Source organism: Amia ocellicauda, chromosome 10 (genome assembly GCF_036373705.1).
Source record: "Amia ocellicauda isolate fAmiCal2 chromosome 10, fAmiCal2.hap1, whole genome shotgun sequence".
NCBI lineage: Eukaryota > Metazoa > Chordata > Actinopteri > Amiiformes > Amiidae > Amia > Amia ocellicauda.
Window position 1 is genome coordinate 14214783 of NC_089859.1, and position 20501 is coordinate 14235283.

At 39.0% G+C, this 20501-nt stretch overlaps 3 protein-coding genes across 3 annotated transcripts; 2 read left to right on the forward strand and 1 right to left on the reverse strand.

Moving 5' to 3' along the window:
* The first annotated feature begins 5172 nt into the window (after positions 1-5172).
* Positions 5173-10111, forward strand: LOC136759942 (putative defense protein 3). The gene is made up of 5 exons (XM_066715093.1): positions 5173-5541; positions 7428-7540; positions 7987-8096; positions 8632-8696; positions 8940-10111. The coding sequence occupies exons 1-5, from the start codon at positions 5337-5339 to the stop codon at positions 9041-9043; spliced, it is 597 nt and encodes a 198-aa protein (XP_066571190.1). The 5' UTR covers positions 5173-5336; the 3' UTR covers positions 9044-10111.
* ndufa1 (NADH:ubiquinone oxidoreductase subunit A1) lies at positions 10039-14282 on the reverse strand. The gene is made up of 3 exons (XM_066715095.1): positions 14075-14282; positions 13387-13476; positions 10039-10151 (listed from the first exon to the last, which is right to left on the reverse strand). The coding sequence occupies exons 1-3, from the start codon at positions 14174-14176 to the stop codon at positions 10131-10133; spliced, it is 213 nt and encodes a 70-aa protein (XP_066571192.1). The 5' UTR covers positions 14177-14282; the 3' UTR covers positions 10039-10130.
* A 1178-nt stretch (positions 14283-15460) lies between these two features.
* upf3b (UPF3B regulator of nonsense mediated mRNA decay) lies at positions 15461-19715 on the forward strand. Its single transcript, XM_066715096.1, has 10 exons — positions 15461-15683; positions 16152-16258; positions 16508-16614; positions 16735-16833; positions 17122-17232; positions 17374-17417; positions 17548-17736; positions 17831-17988; positions 18229-18547; positions 18942-19715. Exons 1-10 carry the CDS (start codon positions 15570-15572, stop codon positions 19065-19067), a joined length of 1374 nt encoding a protein of 457 aa, XP_066571193.1. The 5' UTR covers positions 15461-15569; the 3' UTR covers positions 19068-19715.
* Positions 19716-20501: the final 786 nt, after the last annotated feature.

The following is a 20501-nucleotide window of genomic DNA, read 5'->3' on the forward strand; positions in this document are numbered from 1 at the left end:
TAATGAGGGAATTAAGTATTTGACCCCTTCAACTTAGTACTTGGTGGCAAAACCCTTGTTGGCAATCACAGAGGTCAGACGTTTCTTGTAGTTGGCCACCAGGTTGCACACATCTCAGGAGGGATTTTGTCCCACTCCTCTTTGCAGATCCTCTCCAAGTCATTAAGGTTTCGAGGCTGACGTTTGGCAACTCGAACCTTCAGCTCCCTCCACAGATTTTCTATGGGATTAAGGTCTGGAGACTGGCTAGGCCACTCCAGGACCTTAATGTGCTTCTTCTTGAGCCACTCCTTTGTTGCCTTGGCTGTGTGTTTTGGGTCATTGTCATGCTGGAATACCCATCCACGACCCATTTTCAATGCCCTGGCTGAGGGAAGGAGGTTCTCACCCAAGATTTGACGGTACATGGCCCCGTCCATCGTCCCTTTGATGCGGTGCTGTTGTCCTGTCCCCTTAGCAGAAAAACACTCCCAAAGCATAATGTTTCCACCTCCATGTTTGACGGTGGGGATGGTGTTCTTGGGGTCATTCCTCCTTCTCCAAACACGGCGAGTTGAGATGATGCCAAAGAGCTCGATTTTGGTCTCATCTGACCACAACACTTTCACCCAGTTCTCCTCTGAATCATTCAGATGTTCATTGGCAAACTTCAGACGGGCCTGTACATGTGCTTTCTTGAGCAGGAAGACCTTGCGGGCGCTGCAGGATTTCAGTCCTTCACGGTGTAGTATGTTACCAATTGTTTTCTTGGTGACTATGGTCCCATCTGCCTTGAGATCATGAACAAGATCCTCCCGTGTAGTTCTGGGCTGATTCCTCACCGTTCTCATGATCATTGAAACTCCACGAGGTGAGATCTTGCATGGAGCCCCAGACCGAGGGAGACTGACAGTTATTTTGTGTTTCTTCCATTTGTGAATAATCGCACCAACTGTTGTCACCTTCTCACCAAGCTGCTTGGCGATGGTCTTGTAGCCCATTCCAGCCTTGTGTAGGCCTACAATCTTGTCCCTGACATCCTTGGACAGCTCTTTGGTCTTGGCCATGGTGGAGAGTTTGGAATCTGATTGATTGATTGCTTCTGTGGACAGGTGTCTTTTATACAGTTAACGAGCTGAGATTAGGAGCACTCCCTTTAAGAGAGTGCTCCTAATCTCAGCTCATTACCGTATAAAAGACACCTGGGAGCCAGAAATCTTGCAGATTGATAGGGGATCAAATACTTATTTCCCTCATTAACATGCAAATCAATGTATAACTTTTTTGAAATGCATTTTTCTGGATTTTTTTGTTGTTATTCTGTCTCTCACTGTTAAAATACACCTACCATTAAAATTATAGACTGATCATTTCTTTGTCAGTGGGCAAACGTACAAAATCAGCAGGGGATCAAATACTATTTTCCCTCACTGTACCATTAAAAGACAGCAGACAGCCTCTTAGTGTTACATCGTTGTTCCTGTTTGAAACGCACGGAGATGGAGAGGTCCTTCATTTCAAGTGTTTTTTCCGCTGTCACTTCATTGCGACACACGTTACCATGGGAAAAAGGGCGGTGAAGTGTTATTTGTTCTGGTGCAATTAAATGTTCTTCATTTTCCATCACATGCACTCATTTCAAAACACGTTACATTATTTTCCAAACAACTGAAGACACCAAAATGTGTATCGAAACGTTTCAGTTATAAATGAGAATATTGAATAAAAGTTCATTTGTTTTATAGTTTGTATAGTGTATGATACCATACCATACACCCGGGTACGTTTAAAAACTATCATACACTATACAAACTATAAAAGAAATGAACTTTTATTCAATATTCTCATTTATAACTGAAACGTTTCGAAGCCTTAATTGCTTTTCTGTAAGTTTTAATACTAGTTAATAAAAACGTATCAGCACCTAATACTACACACACACATTAGAGCGAAATCACACCTAATTAACTAATTTTCAACATCCGAGATGTATACTGAATTAAAATTCTCATGCATGAATATTAATGTATAAATTAAAGTTTATTTTAATTTAATTGCATACAGCAGTATATTGCATGTCGTTCATTGCAATTTATTTATAAATTTGACATTTCTTTGTATTACCCTGTCCAGGGACCTTATCAATATGCATAATATGTCTCAGTTAATTCCAGTAAGTGATGTTATCAAGATGTGTTATAAAATAATAATCAATCAAACTGTAATTCACTGATAGTTGTAACAAGCTTTAGGATTAGGATTAGGGGAAACCAGAAGCTCTAATTTTGTTTGTGACTGAAATAAAATAGTGTATGATTACATTACTAAAAATAACTTAAATCCATTTTTATTATATCTATACATTCTCACCATGCATTTGCACAGACACGAGCACACCATCTGTTTATTTACTTATAAATAATAGTATACAATGTCACTTTAAAACTATAATAATATAACAGACATTTGTACCTGAAATGTCACACTCAAAACATGAAAGAAATATGATCATTTTGGATTAATAACTCCTTGTCTCACAGTAACTGAACCCTTTATGTAATGAGAGGGGTCCGTAATTGTATAGAACTAGATAAACACAACATAGTTATGATAGATAGTTTGCAGTACCAGTCTCTGTTGTGTGAATTTTATTTAGCATTTTAGTCTCTGTGGATCACAGTGGATATTCACTTCAGTCTGTGTCTGAATTATTAATCATCCGGTGTTGCTGTGTCACTGGCTCTTCTGTCTGTGAGCTGGCATCTGTCTGGGTCAGGGGTCAGAAGTTGCACCATAGAGCGGCCATGATGCTCATTGCTAGGAACTAAGAAGACAGAAAACCAACAGAAAAAAGGGTATCCTGTACTGGTGTTTACATTCATTTATTTGCAAGTAACTCAAGTTGTTAGATATAGTCAAAGCTTTATTTGTTCCCCTCGATGTTTTTTTGTTTTTTTTTGTCTACTGGAAAATCAAATGTGTCCTGCTGTAAAGTTAATGAGACAGTACAGTCAATATTCAATATGCAGAACTAATGCTGAACATACACAGAGAGAAGCACAACCCATCTGGCCTTTTACGTCAGACCAGGTAAACAGTGTGACTCCTAATTATGGCATATTAATCATTCTTGTAAAAGTGGAGAATTGAATTTAAATACATGCTTTTCAGTTATACATCTGAAGTAACATTGCTTTCTTTTGTTAACAATGAACATGTATTACACACACAGTCTCCAGAGAATGTGAAAAAGGCAAAGATTTTCAAGAGTCATTTCACTAATATAGGTGAAACAAATGGCAAACATGAGCAACACAAAGCTTCCTAATTTGACCTGTAGTGCTCAGGTTTTTGCTGAATTGCATAAATGAGTTGGATGGGCAGAGTTTGTAAGTGCAGGCATTATAAAGCTGGAACAAACAACAACTATGTGATCATCTATATCTATATCTATATATATATATATATATATATATATATATATATATATATATATATATATATATAGCTCTGGAAAAGTTCAGAAATCAATGTTAAGTGGTCTCTTATTTTTTTCTAGAGCTGTATATATAGTTTATATATATATATATCTTTCTCTATGTTTATTAACAATACATATTGTGCTGAACATTAGAGGAGACATACCTAAATGTTACACACTTGCAGTTAAACTATATGTTATAGTTTCCTTACCTGTGAGGAAGGCTTGCCGGGGATCAGGGGATGCCTGGGCGTCCAGACTGCGGAGGGGTCTCTCTGGGGTGGAAGAGGAGCTCTTCAGACTGGAGACAAATGTGGAGCAGGTGTCCAGGTCGTTGCAGTCCCTGTACTGCCGAGTGTGGTGGTAAGTACAGGGGGACTTGGAGGGTGCACATCCCATTGTGTCCCTGTGCTCTGACAGTGTGTGAGCCGTCAGAGCCCTGGCTGTAGAGAGCTTGGAGCCAGAGGAGCTAGACCTCTCCCTGCTCTTTGGCCAGGGCTGCTCTGAGTGGCTGTGGAACTGTGTGTGTGTTTGTGTGTGTTTGTGAAATGGGGGGGATAAGAGGCTGTGTGATGTCATTCTTAAAATGACTGATTATTTCAGGCCTAAGTAATGGTCTCACACAGAGAGATAGAGCAGTGTATTATTGATGTCTGCAGTTACAAAAACAAATCATCCACTATTTGAAAAATCCCAAATTAGAAGAGGTCTTATTTTAAATAACAAATATTATTTATTGCAAACTTCTGCATCCCGTGGCGCTGCTACTTTGCCATGGTGCTGCTAAGATAATTTCATTTTTATTTTTTACATGTAAGAAAAGCATTAGCATAATAGTCAAATCCTTATTCTTAATTAAATAGTAAGACATGAGATCAAATCCTTGATTCTTGAAAGAACAGAACATTGTTTAATGTGCACGTCTTTGGAAAAGAGTTGAATTGGGTGAACTGAGGAATATGAGGGAATGTGTATCTTGTGTCCTCCAATGACCAAACTGTGAATCTGCAACTTGCACCACAGCAGTTACAGAACATCAAGGAACTGCCATGTCACTTACTGTCTCATGTGATCGAACTGTGTTATCTAACCGTATCATAAAAATCTGAGGCCTGAAACCAATTACATTTCTTGTTGCAGCTCCATAACTTATTTAATCATTAAGGTCTTTATACCACAAGCATGAGACCGAGATCAAACATACCTTCTCTTTTATGTTGTTTTAGGCCATTTAATTTACCACCCTAGGGAGATACTACTTTTAACACACAAAATAAATTAAATCTGATATGTCTAAGAAAATTTGAATAGGGTTTATATAGGGATAAACTAGTTTTATTTAAAAATGTATTAAACCTCTCAAAAGAGCAGAATATTTCCTGTTATTCTGCCTAAAATGTTTATGAAAATATTCCTTGTTAGTTATCACATCTACTCAGTTTTGATAAGACTATAAGAATGTATATGTAATGTTCCACAGAAGGAGTAATAATTGGCACATCTCTGTGTTAAAGCACAAAAGCACAGTCTTCACAGTTTTCTTTTTTTCAATCATAGAAAAAATGAGAAATTACGAAACATATCTGGCTTGGTTTTGTTTTAACTATGCTTCCTGCTGTAAACTGTTTCCAAACACTTACATGAACAACAAAATGGGTGTTTCTCATTCATTTAATCCTTTCAGTCATACGGAAGGGGTTAAGCAACCTGGGGGAGGAGGGACGGGGGGCAGAGTATGGGTAAAGAAAATGGATTTTTTGTGCCTCAGTGACTCAGCAATAACCCTCATCAAAAGACACCGTCGAGAGAGTCGGCATCATTTGGCCAAAGGCGAGTTTGTGTTTTAGGACTGGGAGAAAAGCTCTGAAGTTTAGTGATGGCAGGGTGGATTGTTCTGGCCTCTTTGTGTGTGTGTATCCTGCAGGGGCTGTGCCCTGTAACCAGCCTCCCCAATGGAGCCCCAGCTTCAGCCTGTGCGGACATGATGCCTCGGCACTCTGGGGTGAACCCCCAGCCGTCTCCTGTGCCCTACACCATCACTGTCAGCAGCAGGACCTTCACTGCAGACCAGCCGGTCAAAGGTAACATCTTCCACATGCTGATATAGAGCACTCCATATTGTAAATATTTCCGCTACACCTGAATTAATTTAAACAGCAAATTCTGTTTCGTTTAAACCCAGATGGAGCTGTTTCATTTCTGTTACCAATGTTTTGCAATAAACAATGTTTTTAATATTGTTTCAGAACACAATATGTGAAATGCTTCCGGTTTCACATTTTCTTTGATTTATCAAACAATGTTGAAGAAGAGCACACAAGGATATCTGTTTTTCTTTCCATAAAGCTTTCAAAATGACTACTTAACAGAGGCTTTCCAAAGCCAAACTATATAAAAGATTATGGAAAATATAATTGATTGATCAAGCATATGAAATGCAATTAATTCTTGTTTCCATCACTGTAGACTTCAGAGAGTCTTCAGTATCATCCATTATAGACTGATCTATCAATTACTCTCAAAGTTTCCAATTGTTATGTTAAACTAGTTCAGTACAGTTCACGTTTAATACAAATTGGTGTCTTAAAACCTACAGGTCTTGCAGTTCATACAAAAAAAATATCTTCCCACTCTTAACCAACTGTTTTTTTAAACTGCATTTAAAGTGCACTAAAACAGTGGCAAACCTCCAGGAACACTTTGCTAGGTAGACACAGGGCACATTAGCAGTCGTGGGAACTGGACAATAGGTCTGGATGAGGAGGAGATGAAAGAGATCACAACCATAACATGATTTTTTTTTTTTAAAGGGGTACAAGATATCTGTATTAAAAAACAAAAAAAAAAAAAAAAAAAAAAAACATTTAAATTGCATCATCGCCTGATCTGTCCAAACAGGGATTTACTAAAACTAGCAAGGAAAGGTGTATTTTTTTGTATCATTATGTGATCTAGCTAAGATACTCTCAAATGATTAGACTAAACATATTCTTTTCAATTTGATTACTACCATTGCCAACATGAACTGTTCTGCAGCTGAAATAATGAAAGATTATTTTGACAAATTGTGTTGCTGACTTCTCAAGAACAGAAACAGCACATGATATTCAATTTGTTTCATAAACGTAATTAGGTGAGAAAATAATGACTAACTAAAAAAAAAAAAAATATATATATATATATATATATATATATATAATAAAGTAGTAATCTTTGTATATTTAGCCAATTATATGTCATGGAGAGATATTTCTCAATTTGTTTGTGTTACAATTTAAGATATATGAAGTATCTTACACTTAAGTGTTACAAAGTTAGTATGCAAGTACAGTCATGCATTAGTGTGTAAGTATGTAATGGGGTCTATAAATTAGGCTATGGAATTGGTTCCCTTGTTAAGGAGTGTCCTTCCTTAATTATCGTGAAGCAAAGGATGAAAGTCATGTGTTCTCTGCTACTGATGGTGAATTCATTTTTTTAGCTCAGTGCAACAGCTCTGACTGGGGATTGTGTTATCAGATTGCATATGGTTTATTGAAATTCAGTAGGAAGTTGCTTAATACCAAACATTTTCATTATTAGTCATTGTTTTTTCATGGCACAATTCTTTTGATTTGTCAATTTTAAAAAAAGATTTAGCTAATATTCCATAAAAGCACATTGCATATCTGAAAGAACACAAAGTAAAACACCCTTCTTCCTTTGAAATAAGCTCCAATTAAATTAAATCTGTTGATTGATTATCTCTGAAATACATATATATTTTTAATACAATCTTTAGTAAAAAAATAAAACAGGAGGACAGAGATCAACCCCTTGCCTGATTCCTTAGCTTAACTGATTCATTGCATCCTGTGGCGCTGCTACTGGATTGTAGCACAATCAATTTTCATCAGTGACTTATAATGTGAAGCACACTCCGCTGCAGTGCTCTGTGTCTGAGAGTGCTCCTTCATTGTTCTTGCAGTGACGATCAAGGGTCCTGACTACAAAGGTGTGCTCCTGCAGGCACGTATGGGGAACAGCTACATCGCCCTGGGCAGCTGGAAATTGCCCCCTGCTGACACCAAAGTCCTGCAGGTTGGGATTTTAACACTTACCAACATAAACTGTCCAAAACTGTTGTATTTTCTCATTATTTCTCTATTCTTGTAATCTTGTCCTAGGCTGTCACAATGAATCTAAGGAGTTCAACAAAACATTTCTGTCAAAACATCTACTCTTGTAATTTTGGCAATTGTCAGTTAGCCTGCCATGCCTTTCATTGTAGTTGTGATGTAGTGCCTGGGTCCTGATTGGCTAATGATTGCTTTACACAGGTAAACGCATCTCCAATTACTGAGCATTAAGATTTTTCTAAACACAAGTTTCAAACCAGCTTTTTCACGATTCAAATCACTGCCACCTGCTTATTCATACTCCTGTGCTCCCTCCCATTCAATTTAGTCAACTGCATTCTGCTGATTGAATGTGCCATATTTCATTTTATTTTCTGTGCAGCTCAATGTATTTGTGGTGTTTTGCAGTGCTCAGGGAACCCAAATGGAGCAATGACCCACTCTAACATCAACATTAAGAACAACTCCACTGTCTACACCTGGATCCCTCACACCAACTCTAACATGGTCTACTTCATGTGAGAAAACCATTCTGCTCACAACTCAACATTTATTTAGGGTTTAAATAGATCTTGTAGGTTTTGCTATTGTCTATTATTGTTTGATTAATTAGCTATAATGACACTTGGAGTATTAATTATTATTTTTTAGCAGATGCCATTATACAGGAAGGTGAGGACATTCCTGAATTTAGGACCTAGTTCCACACTATTCTCTTAGATCTCAAAATGATGATCTGTTGGTCATTTGTTGCGTCTTATCTGCAGCTTTGAGTTGTTCTGCTTCTTGACTGTAGAACTACATGTTATTATGAAATCTGAACTGAAAAATACAATTTGCTTTTGTGTTTTTGGACTTGAATAGTAACTGGTGTTTATCATACTCAAGCTCATTCTTCTAATTCTGTAGTTATCTAATTTGCCTAAGCATTAAGGTTGCTGTATAAATATACCTTTGCCTTTTGGTGTGTAGTTTTATTTACCCAATGTAGCAATTAATATTGGTTCCTCTTTCATGTATTATCTTTTGTTTATTTTCCAATTGTCTTTACAGGGCAACTGTAGCACAGGAACGCACAGTCTACTGGTTGAATGTGAAGTCAGACATGCTGACCAGGAGTAAGTCATTAAAAACAATTAAGCCTTACCTTAAAATGGAGACCCAGAACACACATGTACAAAATACATACATGCCTGGTAGTTAAAATGGACAAAATTCAGAACCACTTAAATGTATAATTTATGCATCACATCATACCCAAATAACTAATGTTTTTTAAATTTATTTTTAATCATTTGAATAATTTATCCCAAGGTTAATATTTAATTGTAGTTTTCTACTTTTGTGTTATTTCTCTGCAGAAGACCTGTCTTTGGATGCAGGGGCCAGGCCAGTGACCTGGGGCACTAGTGGAGTGCTGCTGATCATTGCCAGTCTCTTCCTCACCATACTGTGCTCCAGCTAGATACACAGTGTCCTGAATGACTGCTCCAATAACAATACCTCTGGAGCAATCAACACACCCAAGTTCGTATAGGAAAGAACTGGACTGAAGAAAGCTTTGCCTGCTGATAATTACTTCGAATGGATGCACTTTTGCTCTATAGGTGCATTTGTACAATTAGGAAACCAAATATTAAGTACTCTTGGTTTATGTTTTGGCTTGGTTTTCCATAATGGCTTCATAGAAATGCATTGATTGAATTACCAAATATTTCAGTTTGTCATGCTTCTAAGAGGGATTTTTTTATGCTATCTAAAATAATTAATCAGTAATTAATCAAGCAATGCTGTACAATATTATCCTAATTTTCAATTGCCCATTTTAGTGTTTTAACACAATGCATTTCAATAAATAAAAAACTGTAAAATAAACATAAGGCCTTTGTAAGAAATGTAACTTTAAAGTTGTTCCTGTACATAAATACACTATCCTAGAGTAGAAGACAAAACAAAAACAGTTCAATTAACAGTTGCTCACTACAAATCACCCTTATCATATTGTTTTGATATATTTAATAGTTTCACCAAGGGCATCCCTTAAAACAAACCGATTTGTCATGAACTCATTACTTAATAGTGATATATCGCAAAACAACTGCCATGCTTTATTTGACACAACTTCTATGCGGCCTTCAATAACCCTCCATAAAGTCTGCACAACAGGTCATAACCTCATTAATAATCCTTTATAACCATTTTCCCCAGTGACATAACAGGCACATAATACTATTTATGACAATGTTTAAAGTACTTGCTTAGGATTAGGGTTAACTGATGGGTAATTGAGCATTTCACATTCTTTGTTATGTTGTAATTTACAATCAGCATATGTTAGCATGCTAGGTTCTCTGAATGTGGATATGTCACTTTATGTATCCATTATGAAGATGTAATAAAGACCGCATATAGAAGGTGTCTAATAAAGTGTTACTAAAACAAAATCCAAACGAAGTCATGTCAGATCTTTATAACTTTATTAATATACAACAAATCAGCGAGGTGAAGGAACAATAAAGGATTTTCAGATTCAGACGTGATGTTCCGAGTCTTCAGTGAATGTTTTCTAAACCCTATTGGAAGAAAAGTAAAAAGTAATTCAGCAGGCATCAATAACTTTGTTCAAGCAAATTAAAGCATACATATATACATGTACATGTATACATACACCGATCAGCCATAACATTATGACCACCTGCCTAATATTGGGAAAGTCCCCCTTTTGCCGCCAAAACAGCCCTGACCCGTCGAGGCATGGACTCCACTAGACCTCTGAAGGGGTGCTGTGGTATCTGGCACCAAGACGTTAGCAGCAGATCCTTTAAGTCCTGTAAGTTGCAAGATGGGGCCTCAATGGATCCGACCTGTTTGTCCAGCACATCCCACTGATGCTCGGTTGGATTGATATCTGGGGAATTTGGAGGCCAAGTCAACACCTTGAACTCATGATTCATCAGACCAGGCCACCTTCTTCCATTGCTCCGTGGTCCAGTTCTGATGCTCACGTGCCCATTGTAGGCGCTTTCGGCAGTGGACAGGGGTCAGCATGGGCACCCTGACTGGTCTGCGGATACGCAGCCCCATGCGCAACAAACTGCAATGCACTGTGTGTTTTGACACCTTTCTATCAGAACCAGCATTCACTTTTTCAGCAATTTGAGCTACAGTAGCTCGTCTGTTGGATCAGACCACACGGGCCAGCCTTCGCTCCCTACGTGCATCAATGAGCCTTGGCCGCCCATGACCCTGTCGCCGGTTCACCGCTTTTCCTTCCTTGGACCACTTTTGATAGGTACTGACCACTGCAGACCGGGAACACCCCACAAGAGCTGCAGTTTTGGAGATGCTCTGACCCAGTCGTCTAGCCATCACAATTTGGCCCTTGTCAAAGTCGCTCAGATCCTTACGCTTGCCCATTTTTCCGGCTTCTAACACATCAACTTTGAGGACAAAATGTTCACTTGCTGCCTAATATATCCCACCCACTGACAGGTGCCATGAGAACGAGATTATCAGTGTTATTCACTTCATCTGTCAGTGGTCATAATGTTATGGCTGATTGGTGTATGTATATATATATATATATATATATATATATATATATACACACACATACATACATACATACATACATACATACACACACACAGTACTGTGCAAACGTTTTAAGCAGGAGTGAACAAATGCTGTAAAGTAAGAATGCTTTCACAATTAGACATGTTAATAGATTATATTTATCAATTAACATAATGCAAAGTCAAATCAAAATCAAATCTATATTTTGTGTGACCACCCTTTGCCTTCAAAACAGCATCAATTCTTCTAGGTACACTTGCACACAGGTATTGAAGGAACTCGGCAGGTAGGTTGGCCCAAACATCTTGGAGAACTAACCACAGTTCTTCTGTGGATTTAGGCAGCCCCAGTTGCTTCTCTCTCTTCATGTAATCCCAGACAGACTTGATGATGTTGAGATCAGGGCTCTGTGGAGGCCATACCATCATTTCCAGGAAACCATGTACTTCTTTATGCTGTAGATAGTTCTTAATGACTGTCGCTGTATGTTTGGGGTCGTTGTTATGCTGCAGAATAAATGTGGGGCTGATCAGATGCCTCCCTGATGGTATTGAATGATGGATAAGTATCTGCCTGTACTTCTCAGCATTGAGGAGATCATTCATTCTGACCAAATCCCCAACTCCATTTGCAGAAATGCAGCCCCAAACTTGCAAGGAATCTCCACCATGTTTCCCTGTTGCCTGCAGACACTCATTCGTGTACCGCTCTCCAGCCCTTCGGCAAACAAACTGCCTTCTGCTACAGCCAAATATTTCAAATTTTGACTCATCAGTCCAGAGCACCTGCTGCCATTTTTCTGCACCCCAGTTCCTGTGTTTTTGTGCATAGTTGAGTCGCTTGGCCTTGTTTCCACATCAGCAGTATGGCTTTTTGGCCACAAGTCATAAGTCTCACCACAGGACAGTAGATGGGTGTACCAGGGTCCCACTGTTTTCTGCCAATTCTGAGCTGATGGCACTGCTGTACATCTTCCGATTGCGAAGGGTAGTAAACATGATGTGTTTCCTTGGCTGACTACTGCATCTATGGTCCTCAGAGCTTGGACAGCACATCTGGAAACCCCTGTCTGCCTTGAAATGTCTGCCTCGGAGAGACCTTGCTGATGCAGTAGAACTACCTTGTGTCTTGTTGCTGTGCTCAGTCTTGCCATGGTGTATGACTTTTGACAGTAAACTGTCTTCAGCAACCTCAACTTGTTAGCTGAGTTTGACTGTTCCTCACCCAGTTGTATTCTTCCTACGCAGCTGGTTCTGTTTTTGTTTCAACCTACATATTGAATTGATGAACATTAGCACCTGTTTATAATTGTTTAATCATACACCTGACTATATGCCTACAGACATCTTGCTGATTGATAGGGGATCAAATACGTATTTCCCTCATTAACATGCAAATCAATGTATAACTTTTTTGAAATGTGTTTTTCTGGATTTTTTTGTTGTTATTCTGTCTCTCACTGTTAAAATACACCTACCATTAAAATTATAGACTGATCATTGCTTTGTCAGTGGGCAAACGTACAAAATCAGCAGGGGATCAAATACTTTTTTCCCCTCACTGTATACACATACATATTTATATTATACACACACATACACTATATATAATAGACACTGTGCCAGAAAGTTTTTGAAATGCTTGATTTCAAGGCAAAAGGCTGTTAAGCATCAAGGTGATTTGGGGCCAGGGCATATTGTGAAAGTAACATGTTTTTGGAAAAGTACCTGGACCCCTGCCATATCATAAAAGAATGTCAGGCGAACTATATTTGCTAACTGTTTAAGTTTCAGCATCCCCTACTCTATTCATAAACAACTGTGCACCGGGTATTGGGAACTATCTTCTGATAGCACATGTTTAAGGATGTTGAAAGAATAACTGTTACATAACCTAATTGTTTTTTACTATTGGGTATAAAAATCACTGGCTTTTTGTAAGGAGCAAGAGTTCCTCAATATGCAAATACTATGTAACTCCCCATGCTGCATGAATAAGGCACTGCAACAAGCACAACAAACTGAATGAAGAACTGTGTTTTTCTTACATAACACACACACATACATAAGTCTTTATAAATCTAACTTAATTTTATGCTTCTCACGTACACAGCATACCACTGAAATGTCTCCACTCAAGTGCAGTTGCAGTAGCTGGGTTGAATGAAATGTGTAAAGCTGTCACTGGTTCCTGGAAGTGGAATTAAATGTTAAAGTAATATCAGAGCCTTACCTTTGACTCATAATACTTCCCGGTCGCCGACACTCGCTTGTCTCTCTCCATCAGGTACCATTGGTAAGGATGCCGTGCAATCCTCTTTTCCTGCACACAAATATTTTAAAACACTTTAAATCAATAAACTGGTGTAATTGAAATATCATTAAGAAAGAAACAGCTACAGAATGTGGATATATAATCACTCTTCAACTGAAAAGAATAAGAGGCAATAAAGTCTCCTGAATATTTTTGCTTTGCTTGTTCGTTCTTTAATCGACAACATGTTACAAAGTATACAAATACCTAAAACGTAGAATGGTTTTACCCTGCATTATATAGGATTTTATCCACTATTATGTATAGTCTAAACTTCTACTGTGACATACGTATTTCAATTCAAATACTACTACGGTTACTTATCATAATGTACTGCTAATGACTTACACTGACATTGTAAAAATCTGCAGCGGGGAAACTGGCAAAAAGGTAAACACTGATTTTCAGATATGACAGCTATTGTGATCATTTCAAAGCTATGTGCATACAGACCCAATAACCTGCATCACCACCCTGTCTGTAGAAACTGGAAAAATGAATTCTGGCAGAACGCACTATGATATTATATTAACTAACAATTGAGAATAGTTATTTTACGATGAAGGACACAGTCGCAGTGCAGCTGCCGTTAGAAAAACTAATTTACCTTCCCCCCGTTCGTCCATTTGTGGATCTGTGCTGTCGCAATACCGGGAACGATGAGACAGGCGGTCATGATTGCAAACCCGGGTATAATCTCATACCACATCGTGGGGTGCTCTTGGGGTGCCGGGGTTTTCTCCAGAAAGATAACACTCTTCAGCCCAACTCTCGCCCCCGTCCCTTCCGTCCTCCTGAGGGTCACATCTACTGCTTCCGGGTTACGGGGTCACTTCCTGTACAAAGGGTGCACGCTAGGAGCGTCATGTTATCGAACAGCGCCACCTACTGTCTTCCTAACTAGAGTTAAGTATACGAAGATACGTTGTTTGCATGGGACAGTACTTTTTGTATAATACATTATTATAGAAGTATGTAATGGTAGTATGCAGGACTGTATCAGTAATAGTTTGCAGATTAGCAGTATTTAGTTTAGGAGTATGCATCAGTGAGTGTGTGATAGTGATAGTGTAGAGGTAGTACAGGTAGTGTCTGGTGATAGTTGTGTAAGCTATTATGCGTAGCCTATATGTCAGAAGCAGTGATGCTACACGTTGTTGCCTAGGTCAGTAGTAGCTGTAATGGTAATGATTAATGTAATATTTTTAAGTGTATTTGGGTAGCAGCATCGCGCTTCCTTTTCCCTAATTACTTATTTAAAATGAAATCGGTTACAAAATATTTGGATGATATGGGGTACAAACTCAAGCAACCTATGTTATGTGGTACAAAATATTTCTAGTACAAATGTTGTGGGTGGAGTAAGTGATTTTGGGAACAGAATAATAATAAATAGAATTTCTGAAAATATCTGAAGATATTTTCTCTGCATGTGACAGTACTTTTTATGATATATTAGTGATATGTATCATTTATATGGTAGTATTCAGATTAATATCAGTGATAGTAGTAGAATTTAGGCTTAGAAGTAGTATACATCAGTAATAGTATAATTTAAAAGTATATAGTATAGTAGGTGTAGTACAACAGCAATACATGTCAATATACAAGTTAATATAAGTATATTTTATGATTATTGTTGTTATTTAGTTTTTAAATACCCATTTATGTTATGCAATTAAGAGCCAAAGACAAAGTGTGGCAGAAGGCAGCTTAAAGATGTCACAAAAGGACAAGACATTGAATGTCATACGGGACCATGTGCCAAATATTTTCTTAATTGTCTTGCAGTTGCTAAATAACATTCATGCATGGGGTTTTGTGTAGTTCTGCAGTGCAGGGGGGACATCCTACAACAGTCGAGGTGCATGCATGAACACACAGCACTACCTGTCTCAGGCAGTGCAATTGAAGATCTCGTTCTCTCGGAAATATACCCTGAAATATCGCGTGACTTTAGCACAGTTATCGCTCGCTGGCCAATCAGAGGAGGGCTTCGCTTGTTGCCACAAAAAATCTCAAACAGACAAAGTTGGGAGAGACGCTGGCAGCGGGACTCTCGGGCGAACTGTTGTCTGTATACAATTACACCTCTCTGAGACATGAAAGAAGACAAAGAAAACGCCCGCCCCAAGGAGAAGAAAGTCGACATTAGATGCGAAGACAACGAGAAACCGGATAAGGCCACTAAAGAGAGAAGGGAGGCTATGACAAAGGTAGGAGACAGCGGTGGGAGGGTGCAGGCCTTCATATTGATGTTTATAAACTGGCTATTTCGCGCAGCTGTCAATACAGAGTTCAACTAGTATCTGAATGCGGAGAGATACACATCACACACGCAACATCTGCGCAGAATCGCCCATCTAAATCGTGCCTTTTTAAAATGAAAACTAACTTAGACTACAAGTTAACTACCGTCTGCAAAGTCTGAACCGATTCAGCTACTAAAAGATGTATAATTTAAGACATGCTGGGGTTTGTTTTGAGTTCAGGCACAGGCGGAGCGTAAAGATACAACCTGTTACGTTGTGTGAGTGAATGTCTACATTGTTAACTGCGTATATGTAGCCGATTTAAACCTAAACAACGCAGTCAAATTATAACCAATACGTATAATTCAGCAGCTTTTCGTTCTGGGTTCCTTGCTTTTTATTAATCCCCCACTTAATCTGTTTTTCTGTCAGATTGTCATTCGCCGTCTTCCGCCTAGTCTGACTAAGGAGCAGCTGGAGGAGCAGCTGCAGCCCCTGCCAGAGGTCGATTACCTGGAGTTTTTCGCCAATGACACCAGGTAGCAGCCAGAGCTGGGGAAGGCTCAGCTAGCAAAGCACACAGGGTCTTGTTTGTGTTGCATACATTAGTAGGAAAAGCAGAGAAGAAATGATTAGTTTGTTAATATCTTTGCATTGTTGACTTCTTTTTATGTGGCCAATTAAGAAGAAAGATGAAGCCTGGGGTTGGTTATCTGATTGTGGTGTGAAATTGAGTATAGCAGTATGTGTAGGTCTTTACTGTCTTTATTTTGTCTTGCCCTTCGCAGCTTGTACCCACACCTTTTCTCCAGAGCCTACATCAATTTCAAGAACCAGGAAGACATTGTTCTGTTCAGGGACCGCTTTGATGGATATGTCTTCATTGATAACAGAGGTACCCATGCACTGTTTTCATAATACGATGTAGTGAGAGTCAGCTTTCTTTTTCAAATAGTGCAATTGCAGATCTAATAGGAAAAAACAATAACATGTGCAATGGTTTTCTTTGAAACAGGTCAGGAGTACCCAGCCATTGTCGAGTTTGCGCCTTTTCAGAAGATTGCCAAAAAGAAGAGCAAGAAGAAAGATGCGAAAGCTGGGACCATTGAAGAAGGTAAAGGTTTCAAAGACACATTTCATTCCCAGATTTTACATCTGTTATTTCTGTCCATATACACAGAGCACTTTCAATTTGGTACCATTCAAAGCTCCATTTCACTGGAAACAGAATTTCATATTTCATATTCAATACAATAAATGGTTGGACATCAGAAGTTACTGCGATTCTTCAACTTTTGTACCAAAAACATTACTCAGATATGTTGGCCAACAGACATGAAGTTCATTGGTATAGTACGTTGTCAGGTTTACACAATAAAGCCTTGTTTTATGTATTCAAAAGATCCAGACTATAAGAAGTTTCTGGAGAATTACAACGGAGATGAGGAGAAGTTAACATCTACTCCTGAAACGCTACTGGAAGAACTGGAGGCCAGGACAAAAGAATTAGTAGGTCTGTAAATCTGGAATTTCTTGGTGGAAAGTTTTACATTTTAGAAATTAATTTGCTATCAACCAGTGTCAGGTCAATGTTTATGTAAAGGGAATCAAATGCATTGTTTTTTTTTTTTTTTTTTTTTATCCTTTCTTTCAGCCAAAAAAACGACTCCTCTTTTGGACTTCTTAAAAAATAAACAGGTAAATGTTTGGTATTTTTGCTATAGTGTTTCTATTTGTGCTATAGTATATAATCAGTTGTGTGTCAACCTGTATTGTGTATGTGGCTTTTCCAGCCTTCGTATGTTTGAAAATAATTGTCATGCCACAGAGAATCAGGGAGGAGAAGCGAGAGGAGAGGCGGAGGAGAGAGCTGGAGCGCAAGCGTCTACGCGACGAAGAACGTCGAAAATGGCGAGAAGAGGACAGGAGGAAACGCAAAGAAGTGGAGAAACACAGGAGAGGAGACAAGAACCACGACAAGGACAGGGACAAGTCAAAGGAGGAGCCAAAGATTAAGGTAACAGAGGAGATCATGAGTGGAATAGATTGACATTGACATCTGTGCAGTGTTAAGTATGTTCTGTATATGTTTTATCTGTTTGTTTTTTTAGCTCTTGAGGAAGCCAGAAAAGGGGGATGATGTTGACCCTGATAAGCCCAAAGAAAAGGTGAAGAAAGCAGAGAAGGAGAAGATTAAAGAGGAGAGGGCTTTCACGGGGGGCGAACTAAAGAAACGTCCTAACAGTGGGATCCACGAGGACAGGAAGAAGTGAGTACTGGCAAGAATTTGGAGAAGTTCAGTAGTATAAATTCATTATTTATTTATAGATTCATATACCTCTAGGTGAGTATGGTATTGAAATATTTTATCCTGGAATATTTATGTTTACTTCTGTAGTCTGTTCACCCTAATCCCAGCTGTGAGATTTAGAGAGGGGTCATGTGTCTCTGTGATCCCCAGTGGCCTCTACATGTGGGTCTCTCACACTGGACAATTTGCGATTTGCAGGGTAGATGAGGATGGCCGTAAGGACTACAGAGAGCGGGATGTGGACCGGGACCGTGACCGAGACCGAGACAGGCGACAGAAAGAGAAGGAGCGCATAAGACGGCAGGATGAGGAGCGGCGGAGGAGGAGGGATCGCCACGAAGTGGAGAACACATACCGCCGACGAGACGAGGACGGCAAGAAGGAAAAGGATCACACCTGGGAGAAGAAGAAGAGTGAGAACGCTGCGGATTCTACTGTGAATAGTGACAAGCCCGAAAGAGCCACCAAAGATGACAAGAAAGATGAGCCCACAAAGAGGGACCGCCTGAGGAACAAGGTGTGTACATGCCAAACGGTTCATAGCTGAAGCCTCCGTTGGAACAAATTGATGATTAGTCTTGGCCTGAACAATGTAGTTAATAAATTATTCAACATAGGTTTTGCTTTGGGTTAATCTGTATTCCTTGATATGCTGGCAGCTCAGTTTGTTGCTTTCTTGTCTTCATTCTTCTATGATGTGGTTATATCTTACAATTCTTTGCATTAAGCTTATGATTCTTCCCTTGTTTGTACCATAAAGCCAAACTACAGTGTGTAGCACAGTGTCATGTTTTAACTGTTCTTTTACATATCTATGCCTTGGCTGAAGGTGTAGGCCAGACCATTGCATTAAAAAACAACCTCTTTCTCTAGGTGTTTCTCCCTCCTTGACTCTGTTTTTTATGGTACAGGATCGGCCAGCCATACAGCTGTACCAGCCTGGGGCCAGGAGTCGTATCCGGACAACAGACCCACCGACCGGAGAGAGGAAGGCTGAGAGCGAGACCAAGAGTGCCCAAGAGAAAGGAGAGGAGTGAGAAGATGATGGAGGAGGAGGAGGAGGCAGAGGAGGGAGAGATGGGAGGGGGGTTTGCTCTGACCAGGGCAGTTTATCAGTGGACCTCGGTTCACAGCACTGCCTGAACAGGCCCGCTCCTCACCTCCCGTCACCGAGCAAAGACCGACCGTGTTGCTTTTCAGTTCAGTTGCCTTCTAGTGCCTGAGGGAGCCCCCATTAGTCCTGTTTGAGAAACAAGCGAGGCTTCACTCTGAATGTTAAGAGCTCGGCTGGGGGCGCCATATGAAAAGCCAAAGCATGCAGGACCAAGTGAACCTAAAGTGACCTTAAGAGGCACAGAGCCAATGATGCTGTACCACAGAACAGCATGGCAGTTCATACACTGTACTGAGAAGGCAGTTCAGACATATACACTCTCCTCTGAGGAGATGCACAGAAAATGTTCAGCATTTAACAAAATAAGAAACCTGCTTTCAATATCCTTGACTTTCCTATCTGGGCTTGTGTTCCTGACTCAACTCCCCTGACCCCCATACTATAATTTCGAGTAATGTTTCTCATTATTAAAAGGATTCCAAAGCATGAATGTTATCTGTTTCGCTTCTCAGTTTACTTTTTATTTGAAATTACTTTGATGTTAAAAATTAAACATGCATAATTCAGTTTATTTTTTGGTTTTCTGTGGATTTATTCGGGATGAGTGACCACGCTTCTGAGATTGGACTGCTCATATTCAGTCACCTCCTCATACAGCTGTCCCTCAAGATTATCCATGGCTGGTTCGGCTCTCTTCCCCCCAGTGGCCTTGCACATTTGCGCATGTGAGATGTGTTCTTCATCTGAATGTTATCATCATTAAATAAAATTGCTCTATGGAGAAAATTCAGTGTTTATTGGCACATTGCTTCACATTTCCTCTTTTGTTTTGAAATGTTGCCTACACTTAGTTCCATTTCTTATATGCACTTTTCATTCTCTTGAAAATGCATATACTTCTATATTTTCAAGGTAGAAAATAATCTATAATTAATTTTAATTTGCAGTCTTTTTATTTTAGTATTCAATCCTTTTACAGATAAATTCAGTTAACCTGTGTATTTACAATAATACAAATCTATGTAAAAATGATAATTTATCATAAGATTCTGCCCAGATTTGTACTTGGGAGGCTTTCTGTTGTAATAAACATTAGGAACCTGTTTCAGACATATGACACAAAACATTAGGGAACACTAACCACCAAACTAGTTGAGGAATGATCAGAGTCACAATTTAATTAGACTATTTAAATATAATTAATGTTTCTCATTACAGTAATTAAGGTTTTTATGTTCTAAATTAGTTTTTAAGTGAATATATGAATTCCAAAGGCTTACTGATATGGAGTTTCTCCTTCACTGTCACTGTGCAATTACATTTATTTTATTTAAGGAGAGTAACACTTTTGTTTTTT